The 12,991-nt window shown below is 44.8% G+C and overlaps 1 protein-coding gene across 4 annotated transcripts in view; it reads right to left on the bottom strand.

Annotated features, from left to right (window-relative positions):
• os9 (OS9 endoplasmic reticulum lectin) overlaps positions 1–11,213 on the bottom strand; it is a 57,947-nt gene extending 46,734 nt beyond the window's left edge. Inside the window, exon 1 of one of the 4 annotated variants that reach the window (XM_078534555.1) lies at positions 11,025–11,213. In XM_078534555.1, the coding sequence (XP_078390681.1) occupies positions 11,025–11,168 (144 nt within the window). In that variant the 5' untranslated portion in view covers positions 11,169–11,213. The remainder of the gene's footprint in view (positions 1–11,024) is intronic. The other 3 variants (XM_078534556.1, XM_078534553.1, XM_078534554.1) reach the window with 3 other exon arrangements.
• Between the last annotated feature and the right edge of the window lie 1,778 nt (positions 11,214–12,991).

Raw genomic sequence — 12,991 nt, 5'->3', positions numbered from 1 at the left:
CTGCCATTCAATATCATGGCAGATCCTCTATCTCAACACCCGCTGTCTCCCCATACCCCATGATGTCTTTAGAGTCCAGCTATCTATATCCCTCTTAAATATATTCAGTGACTTGGTGTCCACAGACCTCTGTGGTAGAAAATTCCACAGGTTCACCACCCACTGAGTAAAAAAGTTTCTCCTCATCTCAGTCCTAAATGGCCTACCACGTATCCTGAGATTGTGACTCCTTGTTCTAGACCCCACCCCCAGCCAGAGGAAACATCATCCCTGGATCCAGTCTGTCCTGCCCTGTCAGAATTTTATTAATTTCAATGAGATCCCCTCTCATTCTTCTAAACTCCAGTGAATACAGGCTTAGTCAGCTCAATCTCTCCTCATATGACAATCCTGCCATCCCAGGAATCAATCTGGTGAACCTTCACTGCATTCCCTCAATGGCAAGTATATCCTTTCTTAGGTAAGGAGACCAAAACTGCACACAATACTCCAATACTGTACAGCTGCAGTAAGACATCCTTGTTCCTGTACTCACGTCCTCTTGCAATGAAGGCCAACATACCATTTACCTACTTAACTGCTTGCTGTACCTGCTTTCAGTGATTGGTGCACAAGGACACTCAGGTCCCTTTGTACATCAACATTTCCCAATCTATCACCATTTAAATAATACTCTGCCATTCTGTTTTTCCTAACAAAGTGGATAACTTCACACTTATCCATGTTATACTGCATCTGCCATGTATTTGCCCACTCACTCAGCCTGTCTAAATCACCTTGAAGCCTCTTAACACCCTCCTCACTGCTCACATTCCCACAAAGTTTTGTGGCATCAGCAAGCTTACAAATATTACATTTGGTTCCCTCATCCAAATCGTTGACATATATTGTGAATAGCTGGAGCCCAAGCACCGATCGCTGCGGTACCCCACTAGACACCATCTGCCACTCTGATGAAGACCCATTTATTCCTACTCTGTTTCCTGTCTGCTAACCAATTCTCAATCCATGCCAATATATTACCCCCAATCCCATGTGCTTTAATTTTACACACTAACCTCTTATGTGGGACTTATTCAAAAGTTTTCTGAAAATCCAAATACACCATATCCACCGGTTCCCCCTTATCTATTCTACTAGTTACATCCTCAAAATACTCCAGTAGGTTTACCAAACATGATTTCCCTCCCATAAATCCATGTTGACTTTGTCTAATTCTATTGATATTTGCTAAGTGTCCTGTTGTCACACGCTTTATAATAGACTCTAGCATTTTCCCTACTACTGATGTTAAGCTAACCGGTCTGTAATTCCCTGTTTTCTCCCTCCCTCCTTTTTTAAATAGTGGGGTTACATTTGCCACTCCCTAATCTGCCAGGACTGATCCCGAATCTACAGAATTTTGAAAGATGACAACCAACTCATCCACTATTTCCATGGCCTTTAGTACCCTGGGGTGTAGATTATCAGGCCCTGGGGATTTATCAGCTTTCAGTCCCATTCATTTCTCCAGCACTATTGCTTTAGTTTAGTATTTCCTTCAATTCTTCCTTCTCACTAGACCCTTGGTTCCCTAGTATTTCTGGGAAGTAAATTGTGTCTTCCTCTGTGAAGACGGAACTAAAGTAGCTGTTTAATTGCTCTGCCATTTCCTTGTTCTCTATTATAAATTCTCCTGTTTCGGACTGAAAGGGATCTACATTTGTCTTCACTAATCTTTTTCTTTTTACATAATTATAGAAGCTTTTACCGTCCGCTTTTATGTTCTGTGCAAGTTTACTCTCATACTCTATTTTTCCCCTCTTAATCAATCTCTTGGCCCTCTGCTGAATTCTAAACTGCTCCCAATCCTCAGGCTTGCTACTTTTTCTAACAACTTTATATGACTCCTCTTTGGATCTAATGCTATCCTTAATTTCTTTTGTTAGCCATGGTTGGGCTGCACTACTTGTCTAGTGCTCTTATTCTGTCTGGTGGTCACCTATTCCCTTCATGCCTGTACACTCTACCTGAGGTGTGGCCACCTCACCATACATGCTATCCACGAAGATCTCATCCTTGTGGATGCTCCACAGTGACTACAGCCTTAGCTCCAGCTCCAAAACACTGATTTCAAGTAGCTGTAGCTGGAGACAATTTCTACACACATGGTTGCCCTGGACATTAGTCGTGTCCCTGGCTTCCCACATCGCACAGGAGGAGCCTTCCACTTGGCCGGGCTGCCTTGCCATGACTTACCCTTAAATTACTCCCTTTACTTTTCCTTCCTCTAATTTAAAGGATATTAAGGACAGAAGAAATACTCAGCAGGTCCTACTTACCTTGGACACTGTTGTTCTTATTCAGGAAGGTAGAAAATGAAAGGATCCCCCCATCCCTCTTCACAAAACTCCCTCTCTCACCAAACTCCAAGTTAAGCACTCTAATGTGGCCCAAAGCAGCACTCCAGTGCAGCTCACCATCACTTTCAAGGGCAATTATAGATGGGCAATTAATGCTGGCCTAGCCAAGGTCACCCACATCCCATGAATTAATAAAGTCAGGATAACACCATAGGATCCATCAATGCCCATGTCATCAATTAGACATTGATGTCTCATGCACCACTTTCCCCTATCAAAGTAATGCTAACTCCTGGGACAAATAAGAACAGGAAACAGAAACCTGTGGCCAATTTCAGGAATAACCTGTTGGGAAATTCCACCCTGACTCTCCAAGGCAGTTAAACAGGCACCAGGTTATCTACGACATGTGGAAACATAGGAGCAGGAGTAGGCCATTTGGTACTTCAGGCCTGCTCCATCATTCAAGAAGATCATGACTGATCTGGTTGTGGTCTCAGCTCCACTTTCCTTCCTATCTGTCCCCTTTCTGCTCCCTTACCTAACAAAAATCTATCGAACTGAACCTTGAATAAATTTAATTACCCAGCCTCCATTACTTTCTGGGGGAAGAGAATTCCACACACCAATGACTTTGGGAGAAAAAAATTCTCATCTGTCTTAAAAGGGGGGCCTTAAACTATGCCCCCTAGTTTTAGTCTCCCCCCACAAGAGGAAACATCCTCCTAGTATCCACCCTATCAAGATCCCTCAGGATCGTAAACGTTTCAATAAGATCACCTCTCATTCTTCTAAACCCCAATGGGTATAGACCCAACCTGGTCAACCTTTTCTCCAAAAGATAAGCCCCTCATACCAGGAATGAGTTGAGTGAACCTTCTCTGAACTGCTTCTAAAGCAATTATATCTTTTTTCGAATAAGGAGACCAAAACTGCACACATTACTCCAGATGTGGTCTCACCAAGACAGTGTACAACTGTAAAACTTCCCTGCGTTTATATTCCATTCCCTTTACAATAAATGCCAACATTCCATTTGCCTTCCTAATCACTTGCTGTACCTGCATACTAATCTTTTGAGATTTGTGTATGAGGGCATCCCTCTGTACCTCAGTTCTGCAATCTCTCTCCATTTAGATAATTTGCTGCTTTTCTATTCTTCCTACCAAAATGAAGAATTTCACATTTACCCACGTTATGCTCCATCTACCAAATTTTTGTCCACTCATTTAACCTGCCTTTCTTACTTTCCTATCTATCTTGGTGTCACTGGCAAATTAGCTACCATACATTCACTCCCTCATCCAAACCACTGATGTAGATTGTAAATAACTGAGGACCCAGCACTGATCCCTGTGGCACTCCACTAATTACAACTTGCCAATCTGAAAACGCCCCATTTATCCCTACTCTCTGCTTCCTGTTAGCTAACTAATCCTTTACCCATACGAATATGTTACCCCCCCATGCCATATGCTCTTATATTTTGTAGTAACCTTTGACTTGATACCTTAGCAAATGCTTTGCCCAAGTTATTGAAGGTTGCTGTTAAGTCAGGCCGTAGGTTGTGAAGATGATGTGCAAAACATATCTTGGCCAGGTTTGGAGGTAGTCTTTCCTGCCAGAAACCAATGGGTTATGCTTTGAGGTGGCTGCTGCAAGGTTAATGTAGTCGTCTTGTCAGTTACAATACAATCCATATTAGGTAGTACTGTCTTTACATGCACAAGATACATATTTTACATATTTGATCCACTTCAAGGAAGAAGGAATTCTGAAATATATGCAAGGATTGGATACTAACCAGATGACAGTAAAGAGTATACACTTTAGTGACACTAAAGCTTCACTACAACAAATCACATTGCCGGAAAAAGGAAGGTTGCACGAGTGAGTAGATTCCAAAACATGGGGCGCAAAAATATTCAAGATTTAGATTCAACAGCAATGCTAAAGGGGAGAGGCAAGACATCAAAACTGAGAAGAAAATTTCTGGTCAGAAGGGATTGCTTTTGATTGTAATATGAAAAGCTCAGACTGACTGCAGCCATACATACCCAAATGGGACCCACAATCACCATTCTCATGTTATTGAGCAAAGCTTCACATTATCAACAGGGTTTCTATGCAAAACGTTTATTCAAAAAACTGCATCATTTTTTAAAACCTAAACACAATGGTAAAGATGGCAAAGAGACACTGACAACTGTGGATGCCATACTTGATAGAATGTTGGATCACATGACGATTCATATTGACAGCCTCTAAGATGCAACCTTACTTTCCAGTTACATTACTGTTGAGCAATCTGGATGTATTAAAATAAGCTAATGAAACCCTCATCCAAGCCCTTGTTGCTTCCAGACTCGACTATTCCAATGCTCTCCTGGATAACTCCCCATTGCACACTCCATAAACTTGAGCTCATCCAAAACACTGTTGTCAGTGTCCTAACTCACATCAAGCACTAGTTTATCCATCACCCCTGTATTCATTGACCCATCGTGGCTCCCAGTCCTTGTTTACAAACTGGCCACACCCCTCGCCATCTGTTAAACCTCCTCCAGCCCGACAAACCTCTGCGCTCCTCCAATTCTGACTTCTTGTGCATCCCCAATTTTAGTCACTTCACCACTGGCAATTGCACCTTCTTATGCCTGGGCCCCAAGCTCTGGAATTCTGTTCTTAAACCTCTCCATCTCTCTACTACCCTCTCTTCCTTTGAGAAAGCCATTGGTAACTTGCCTTAATATTTCCAGAAATCACTGTCAAATTTTGTTTGATAATGCTCTTGTGATTTCAGTCATCTCCCAGAGTGTTCCAGGTGGCTAACAAGATTGAATTTCTGAAGTACAGTATGTGCCTCCAGGGCTCTGTTTTTTTTTTCCCCTGTATCTGTCAAGTTACTAGTCCATTACTGTACAACGACCATTTTCTACAATGGTGGTAAAATTATCCTTAACACAGCTGGTACAGTCTTTCAGAGTAGAATAAAGGGTGCTCAAGGCTGTCGATACTTGCAGTGGGAACAGAGAAAAGACTCGAGAACTCTTATTCTGAGCCAGTTATATTTGGTGGGATTTGTGCAAATTAGTCATTCTGAATCCAAAGTCAAATGGCATCAGAAACATGACATAACGCTGTCCCCAAAATACATGAAGAAATAATGCAATTAGTAAACTAAACACAAGCAGGTGGTATAGTGTTAAATTGAACCCAAATGCTTCAAAGTTATCTACCACTGAAATGTTAAAGTGTTCAGAAAAGAGAGCTGAATTTGAAGCAGGTGCATAGCTGAAAGTGTAAACATTTTTGTAAAAATCCCTTACGTTCCCAATACACGCACTACTGAATGAATGGGGTTTGAACAGAGGAAGTGGCACTGGAAATTAGGCCCACAGATCCAAGGACAGCTCAGGCACAAGAAAAAGTTGTTCAGTCTATTCCCTTGTCTGCCAAGTCCTATTCAAAACCCCATTAACATTTCTCATCACCTTCCTACACCAAGGTAGTTTCTCCAATATCTGTTGAGCAAGGAATTGATTCAATTACCTCCTGAATGCATCAACTATGCGTTCATTGGATCGCAGCCAAATTACAGGAATAGATCAAGCGTGAAATGTGAAGCCTCAGTCAACCTTAGCTGTGGCTTTCTTAGTTTGCAAATCACACCCATTTCTGTTTTTTTTGCTTTGCACAAATTACTTATTATCTTAAAGTACTTGCAACATGTTCAGACTCCTTCGAAGGCAACCATCACCCAGTGGTGTCTCCTTTCCAATGAGACTTTAAACTGAGGCCTTGTCTATCCTCTCATGTGAATGCACTAAAATCCCAGGGCAATATCACGATCAGCAATGGATTTCTGTCTGCTGTCCTGGCCAAACCATCATCACATTTAAAAAAGAAAATCTGGTTATTTACCCATGCCTGTTCATGGGAGTTTGTCATAAGTCCTCCTTACTAACATATGGGGACCCTATGAAGTCTCATGGCATCAGGTCAAACATGGGCAAGGAAACCTCCCACTGATTGCCACATGCTGCCCTCCCTCAGCTGATGAATCAGTGCTCCTCCATGTTCAACACCACTTGGAGGAAGAACTGATGGTGGCAAGGGCACAGAATGTACACTGGGCGAGGGATTTCAATGTCCATCACCAAGGGTGGCTCGGTAGCACCACTACTGACCGAGCTGGCTGAGTCCTAAATGACATAGCTACTAGACTGGGTCTGCAGCAGGTGGTGAGGAAACCAACAAGAGGGAAAAACATATTTAACCTCATCCTCACCAGCCTGCCTGCTGCACATGCATCTGTCCATGACAGTATCGGTAGGAGTGACCACCGCACAGTCGTGGAGACGAAGTCCCACCTTCAGATTGAGGATACCCTCCATGTCGTGTGGCACTACCACTGTGCTAAATGGGTTAGATTTTGAACAGATCTAGCAATTCGAGACTGGGCATTCATGAGGCGCTGTGGGCCATCAGCAGCAGCAGAATTGTACTCGAACACAATCTGTAATCTCATGGTCCAGCATTGTCCCCGTTCTACCATCACCATCAAGCCAGGGGATCAATCCTGGTTCAATGAAGAGTGCAGGAGGGCATGCCAGAAGCAGCACCAAGCATACCTAAAAATGTGGTGTTAACCTGGCAAAGCTAAAACACAGGACTGCTTGCATACCAAACAGCAAGTGATGGATGGAGCTAAGCGATCCCACAACCAATGGATCAGATCTAAGCTCTGCAGTCCTGCCACATACAGTTGTGAATGGCGGTGGACAATTAAACAACTCACTGGAGGAGGAGGCTCCACAAATATCCCCATCGTCAACGATGGAGGAGCCCAGCACATCAGTGCAAAAGATAAGGCTGAGGAATTTGCTATAATCTTCACGCAGAAGTGCCGATTGGATAATCCATCTCAGCCTCCTCCAGAGATCCCCAGCATCACAGATGCCAGTCTTCAGCCAATTCGATTCACTCCACGTGATATCAAGAAACGGCTGAAGGTGCTGGATACTGCAAAGGCTATGGGCCCTGACAGTATTCCAGCAACAATACTGAAGACTTGTGCTCCAGAACTTGCCGCACCCCTTGCCAAGCTGTTCCAGTACAGCTACAACACTGGCATCTACCCGGCTATGTGGAAAATTGCCCAGTACACAAAAAGCAGGACAAATCCAACCAAGCCAGTTACCGTCCCATCAGTTTACTCTCTATCATCAGCAAAGTAAAGGAAGAGGCCATCAACAGTGCTATCAGGCGGCACTTGCTTAGCAATAACCTGCTCACGGATGCCCAGTTTGGGTTCCGTCAGGATCACTCAGCTCCTGACCTCATTACAGCCTTGGCTCAAACATGGACAAAAGAGCTGAACTCCAGAGGTGAGGTGCGAGTGACTGCCCTTGACACCAAGGCTGCATGTGATCAAGTGTGGCATCAAGGAGCCCTAGCAAAACTGGAGTCAGTGGGAATCAGGGAGAAAATTCTGCTGGTTGGAGTCATACCTAGCACAAAGGGAGATGGTTGGGGTTGCTGGAGGTCAGTCATCTCAGCTCCAGGGCATCACTGCAGGAGTTCCTTAGGGTCATGTCCTCAGCCCAACCATCTTCAGCTGCTTCATCAATGACCTTACCTCTATCATGAGATCAGAAGTGGGGATGTTTGCTGATGATTGCACAATATTCAGCACCATTCACGACTCCTCAGAAACTGAAGCAGTCCATGTCCAAATGCATCTACAATATCCAGGCTTGGGCTGACAAGTGGTAAGCAACATTCACGCCACACAAGTGTCAAGCAATGACCATCTCCAACAAGAGAGAATCTAACCATCGCCCCTTGACATTCAATGGCATTACCATCACTGAATCGCCGACTATCTGCATCCTGGGGGTTATCATTGACCAGAAACTGAACTGGACTAGCCATATAAATACTGTGGCTACAAGAGCAGGTCAGAGGCTAGGAATCCTGCAGTGAATAATTCACCTCCCCAAAGCCCGTCCACTGTCTACAAGATACAAGTCAAGAGTGTGATGGAACACTCTCCAGTTGCCTGGATGAGTGCAACTCCCACAACACAAGCAGCTTGACACCATCCAGGACAAAGCAGCCCCGCTTGATTGGCACCCCACCCACAAACATTCACTCCCTCCACCACCGACGCACAGTGGCAGCAGTGTGTACCATCTACAAGACGCACTGCAGGAATTCACCAAGGCTCCTTCGACAGCACCTTTCAGGCCCACAACCACTACCATCTAGAAGGACAAGGGCAGCAGATAGATGGGAAAACCACCACCTGGAAGTTCCCCTCCAAGTCACTCATCATCCTGACTTGAAAATATATCACCATTCCTTCACTGTCGCTGGATCAAACACCTGGAACTCCCTCTCCCTAACAGCACTATGGGTGTACCTACACCACATGGACTGCAGTGGCTCAAGAAGGCAGCTCACCACCAAGGGCAACTCAGGATGGGTAACAAGTGTTGCCCTAGCAAGCAATGCTCACATTCCATGAAAGAATGAAATAAGAACTTTTGTAGCCAATTATGTAGCACGCCCCAACAAGAGCAGGGGCAATTCAGGACTTAGTTTATGGGAATGAATCTGGGAAGCTAGAAGGGGTCATCAGTGGAAGAACATTTTTAATTCAGCTAGATTTAGAGTAATTCTGAAAAAGAATAAAGACAGAACAAGAGTAAATTTTTAAATTGGTGCAATGACCCATTTTACCAAGCTCAGATCTGACTTGGCAGACAGGCAGCAGCTACTTGAAGAAGTGTCAGAACAGCAGGGGGCATTCAAAGAGGAGATGGATTGGGTTCAGAACAAACATGCTCCAAAGAAAAATGATGTGACTCAAATCTAGAACCCCCACCCCAAAACACCAAGAATGTCGAAGAGAACACAGTAGGGTTTGGCAAAAATGAAAGCTTATGTCAGATGCCAAGAGCTCAATACTGCAGAAAGCCTCGAGACGTACCGGAAGTGCTGAGGTGAACTTGAAATGGAAATTAGGAAAGCAAAGAGGTGGCATGAATAAAATTGGAATGTAAAAATCAAGGAAAACGCAAAGGTGTTTTATATAATGAAGGATTAATCAAGGGCACACGGATTTAAGAGTAGGTCACGTCGGACTAACTTGATTGAAATTTTAACAAAGAGGATTGATGAGGGTGGCACGTTTGATGGGGTCTACATGGATTTTAGCAAGGCTTTTGACAATATCTCACAAGACAGACAGGTCAGAAAACGAAAGCTTGTGGGATCCAAGGGAAAGTGGAAAATTTGCTCAGCACAGGAAGCCAAGGAAAATGGTCAACTGGGCTCAATCCAGATCCCTTGCAATTTCAATGGTTTAGACTTAAATGTAGGGAGCATAATGAAGAAACTTGCAGATGATACAAAATTAAGCACGTGGTTGACAGCGAGAAAGCAAGTTCCAGACCGCAGGAAGACAATGGACTGGTCAGGTGGCAGAAAAGAGGCAAATGGATTTCAATCTGGAGAAGTGCGAGGCAATACATTTGGAGGAAGCTAACAAGGCTAGGGAATACACGATAAATGGTAGGATACTCAGAAGTGTCGAGGATCAGGGGACCTTTAAGTGTCTGTGTACAGATCCCAGAAGGCGACAGGTCAAATAGATAAAGCAGTTAAGAAGGCAAATTGGATTATTTCCTTTATTGGAAGAGGCCTAGAGTAGAAGGGGAGCTTTTGCAAAAACTGTATAGAACACTAGTTATACCACAACTAGTGGACCACCTACAGTTCTGGTCACTGCATTACAAGGAGAATATCACCACACTCGAGTGGGTACTGAGATTAACCAAGGCTGTTGCCAGGAATAGAGAATTTTAGCTATGAGAAAAGATCGGATAAGCTAGGGCTGTTTTTTTTGGAACAGAGACAGCGGAGAGAATATTTAGCTGCGATGTGTAAAATTATGAAAAGTCTACAGGAAGTGACTAGGAAGTGTGTATTTTTGTTAGCAGAGAGATCAATAACCAGGGGAAACAGAAGTGAGTTGAACAGTCATTTTTTCCCACCCAGAGGATAGTTGGGGTCTGAACTCACTGCCTAAAAGGCAGGAAACCTCACTGCATAGAAAAAAAAAACCACTTGGATGTGCACTTGAGGTGCCATAAACTCCAGGGCTACAGGCCAAGAGCTAGAAAGCAGGATTAGGCGAGACAGCTTTTTTTTCAGCACAAACAGGATGGGCCAGAAAACCGCCTGTTGTGCTGAAAACCTTTCTAACGTTTCAAGCCAGTATCAGAAGTTGCTGGCTGAACTATAGTGCAATCCAATGTCAACAACATTTAAGTCAGATTAAAAGCTGCTACACAAGACGAGGTGCACACATGACACAAAGTAAATGCTAAACAGGCATACACCGCACGAAAAGGCAAGGAGCAGATTCTCTCCACCTTCCCTTCAGGTACATACAACCCAATGTCAGGACAATCACATCACCGTCACTTGGCCGTGATGCGATCGTGACAAAGGAAAAAGGCACCCAGCATTTCTTCAACCAGCCCAAAATGAAGTCAATGCAATGAAAAAGATTGAAGATTAACTTCCAGTGAGAAGCCTCTGTTGGCACTGAGGTGAACGACACCCGAGCAGTCGCATAAACACTGCCTGTGACAGCACCGGCTAACTCGCCTGTCCTTTAATGATAGGGTCCGAGAGGATTTCGATGCCGTATTTCATCTCGTTCAGCTCTTCGATGTTGAGGAAAGCCAAGAGACACAGGAACTGCATCGACCATACGGTGACAAGTAGAAAGCCCCTTGTTGTGACCGCCATCTTGAAAACATTCGCCCAGGCGCGAGGCCGCTCACCCGAACTTTAATAGAGCGGTTCCCGCCTCCCTGCAACGACTATTGGTCAACTGTCCCGGCCGCAGCCAATCAGGCCGTGCCGCGCCGCTGCACCGGAGCTGAGTGCTCAACTGTCACGTCACTCACAGGCTGCAACCCAACGTGCTGGGGGCTGCCAGGCAACCGAACCTGACCATTCAAGTTCCGCCACGCTGATTGAGTGGGTGAACAACAACACTTCACGATCTAACACCTGATTGGCTAATACCCTTGTCACTCACGATTTCCGGCCTTCTCTAATTGCTTGTTTCCAAGCCTGTCGACGCTTACACCCGCCTCCGCGCCGCTTCATTGGTTAAAGCGCTGAAGAAGTTGATATGCCGATAAGTGATTGGTTTACTGGGATGTCAATCATGATGATTACTTGGCTCCAAAAGCAAAATCGCGCAGCTGCTGGAGATCTGAGGTGAAAACGGAAAATGCTGGAAATCTTGAGCAGGTCTGTTAACATCTGGGGGAGGAAGAAAGAGTTAACGTTTCAGGTCGAGATGATCTTCCAAGAAGGAAGGTAGAAATGTAAAAGGTTTTGTGAAAGTGAAAAGGCTGAGGGGGGCAGGAAGAGCAAAAGGGAAGGTGGCAGGTAGGAGAGATTAAATGTCAAAAGGTGTTGGGGCCATGGGCAAAGTCAAAAAAAAAACAAAAGGTATATTTTTGGGGTGTGGCTGGCTGGATAGCACCCCTCTGAATGCAAAGTGAAGGAATAAAGAAAGAAACAGGACAAAATGGAGGCAGAGGTTATGATTTAAAGTTGATCTCAATGGGAACACCACCACCTGGAAGTTCCCCTCCAAGCCATTCACCATCCTGACTTGGAAATATATCACCGTTCCATCACTGTCGCTGGGTCAAAATCCTGGAACTCTCTCCCTAACAGCACTGTGGGTGTACCTACACCACATGGACTGCAGCGGTTCAAGAAGGCAGCTCACCACCACCTTCTCAAGGGGCAATTAGGGATGGGCAATAAATGCTGGCCTAGCCAGCGACGTCCACATCTCATGAATTAATTTTTAAAAAAATGTTGAGTCCAGAAGGCTGTAGCGTACCGAGTCGAAAGATGAGGTGCTGTACTTTGAGCTTAAAATGACAAACAAACAGAAGCTCAAGGTCATGCTTGCAGACTGAACGGAAGTGTTCTACAAAGCAGTTGGCCAGTCTGGGTTTTGTCTCCCTAATGTAGAGGGGACCACATCATCAGCAGCAAATACAGTATACTAAATTGAAAGAAGTGGCGGGAGTAACTATGACTCTGATGGTGGCGGCCTCACCAGTGAGTACGTCTGGATAGTAGTCACTTGACCTGTGGTGCTTTGGCGTTCTCGCCGTCTGCAGTGTCGGTCGTGCCTCCTGCTGGTAAGAACGTCACCGTTATCCGAGTTGGCACAGATGGAAAAGGTTTAGTTGGCTAAACAACCTTCGAAAGAACACTGTTGGTAATGGTCTGCGGAGACCAGCATTATCGTATAAAAATGGTTGACCGTCATTGGTCAGAGCGGCCCGGCTGGGAAGCGACACGGAGAAACGATGTCCCCGCAGGCTAATGTGTAAATTGCAATTGCTACACAAGTGCTAGTTCCGAGCTCAATGGACTAGAGAAAAAGTCCACCTCAACACAAACAGCCAAGGTGGAATGGAGGCCATTTAGACACCGGTGCCCTACTAGGAACCAGTGAAACAAGCCAGACTGGAAGATCTGGAAACCTGAATGATCTGAATGACAAACAACACGAGAAGGTGTCGGAGTCAAGC

Source organism: Cetorhinus maximus, chromosome X, assembly GCF_964194155.1.
Source record: "Cetorhinus maximus chromosome X, sCetMax3.hap1.1, whole genome shotgun sequence".
Classification (NCBI taxonomy): domain Eukaryota; kingdom Metazoa; phylum Chordata; class Chondrichthyes; order Lamniformes; family Cetorhinidae; genus Cetorhinus; species Cetorhinus maximus.
Note: the sequence above shows the minus strand (reverse complement) of the source record. Positions and strands in the feature narration are given on the sequence as shown.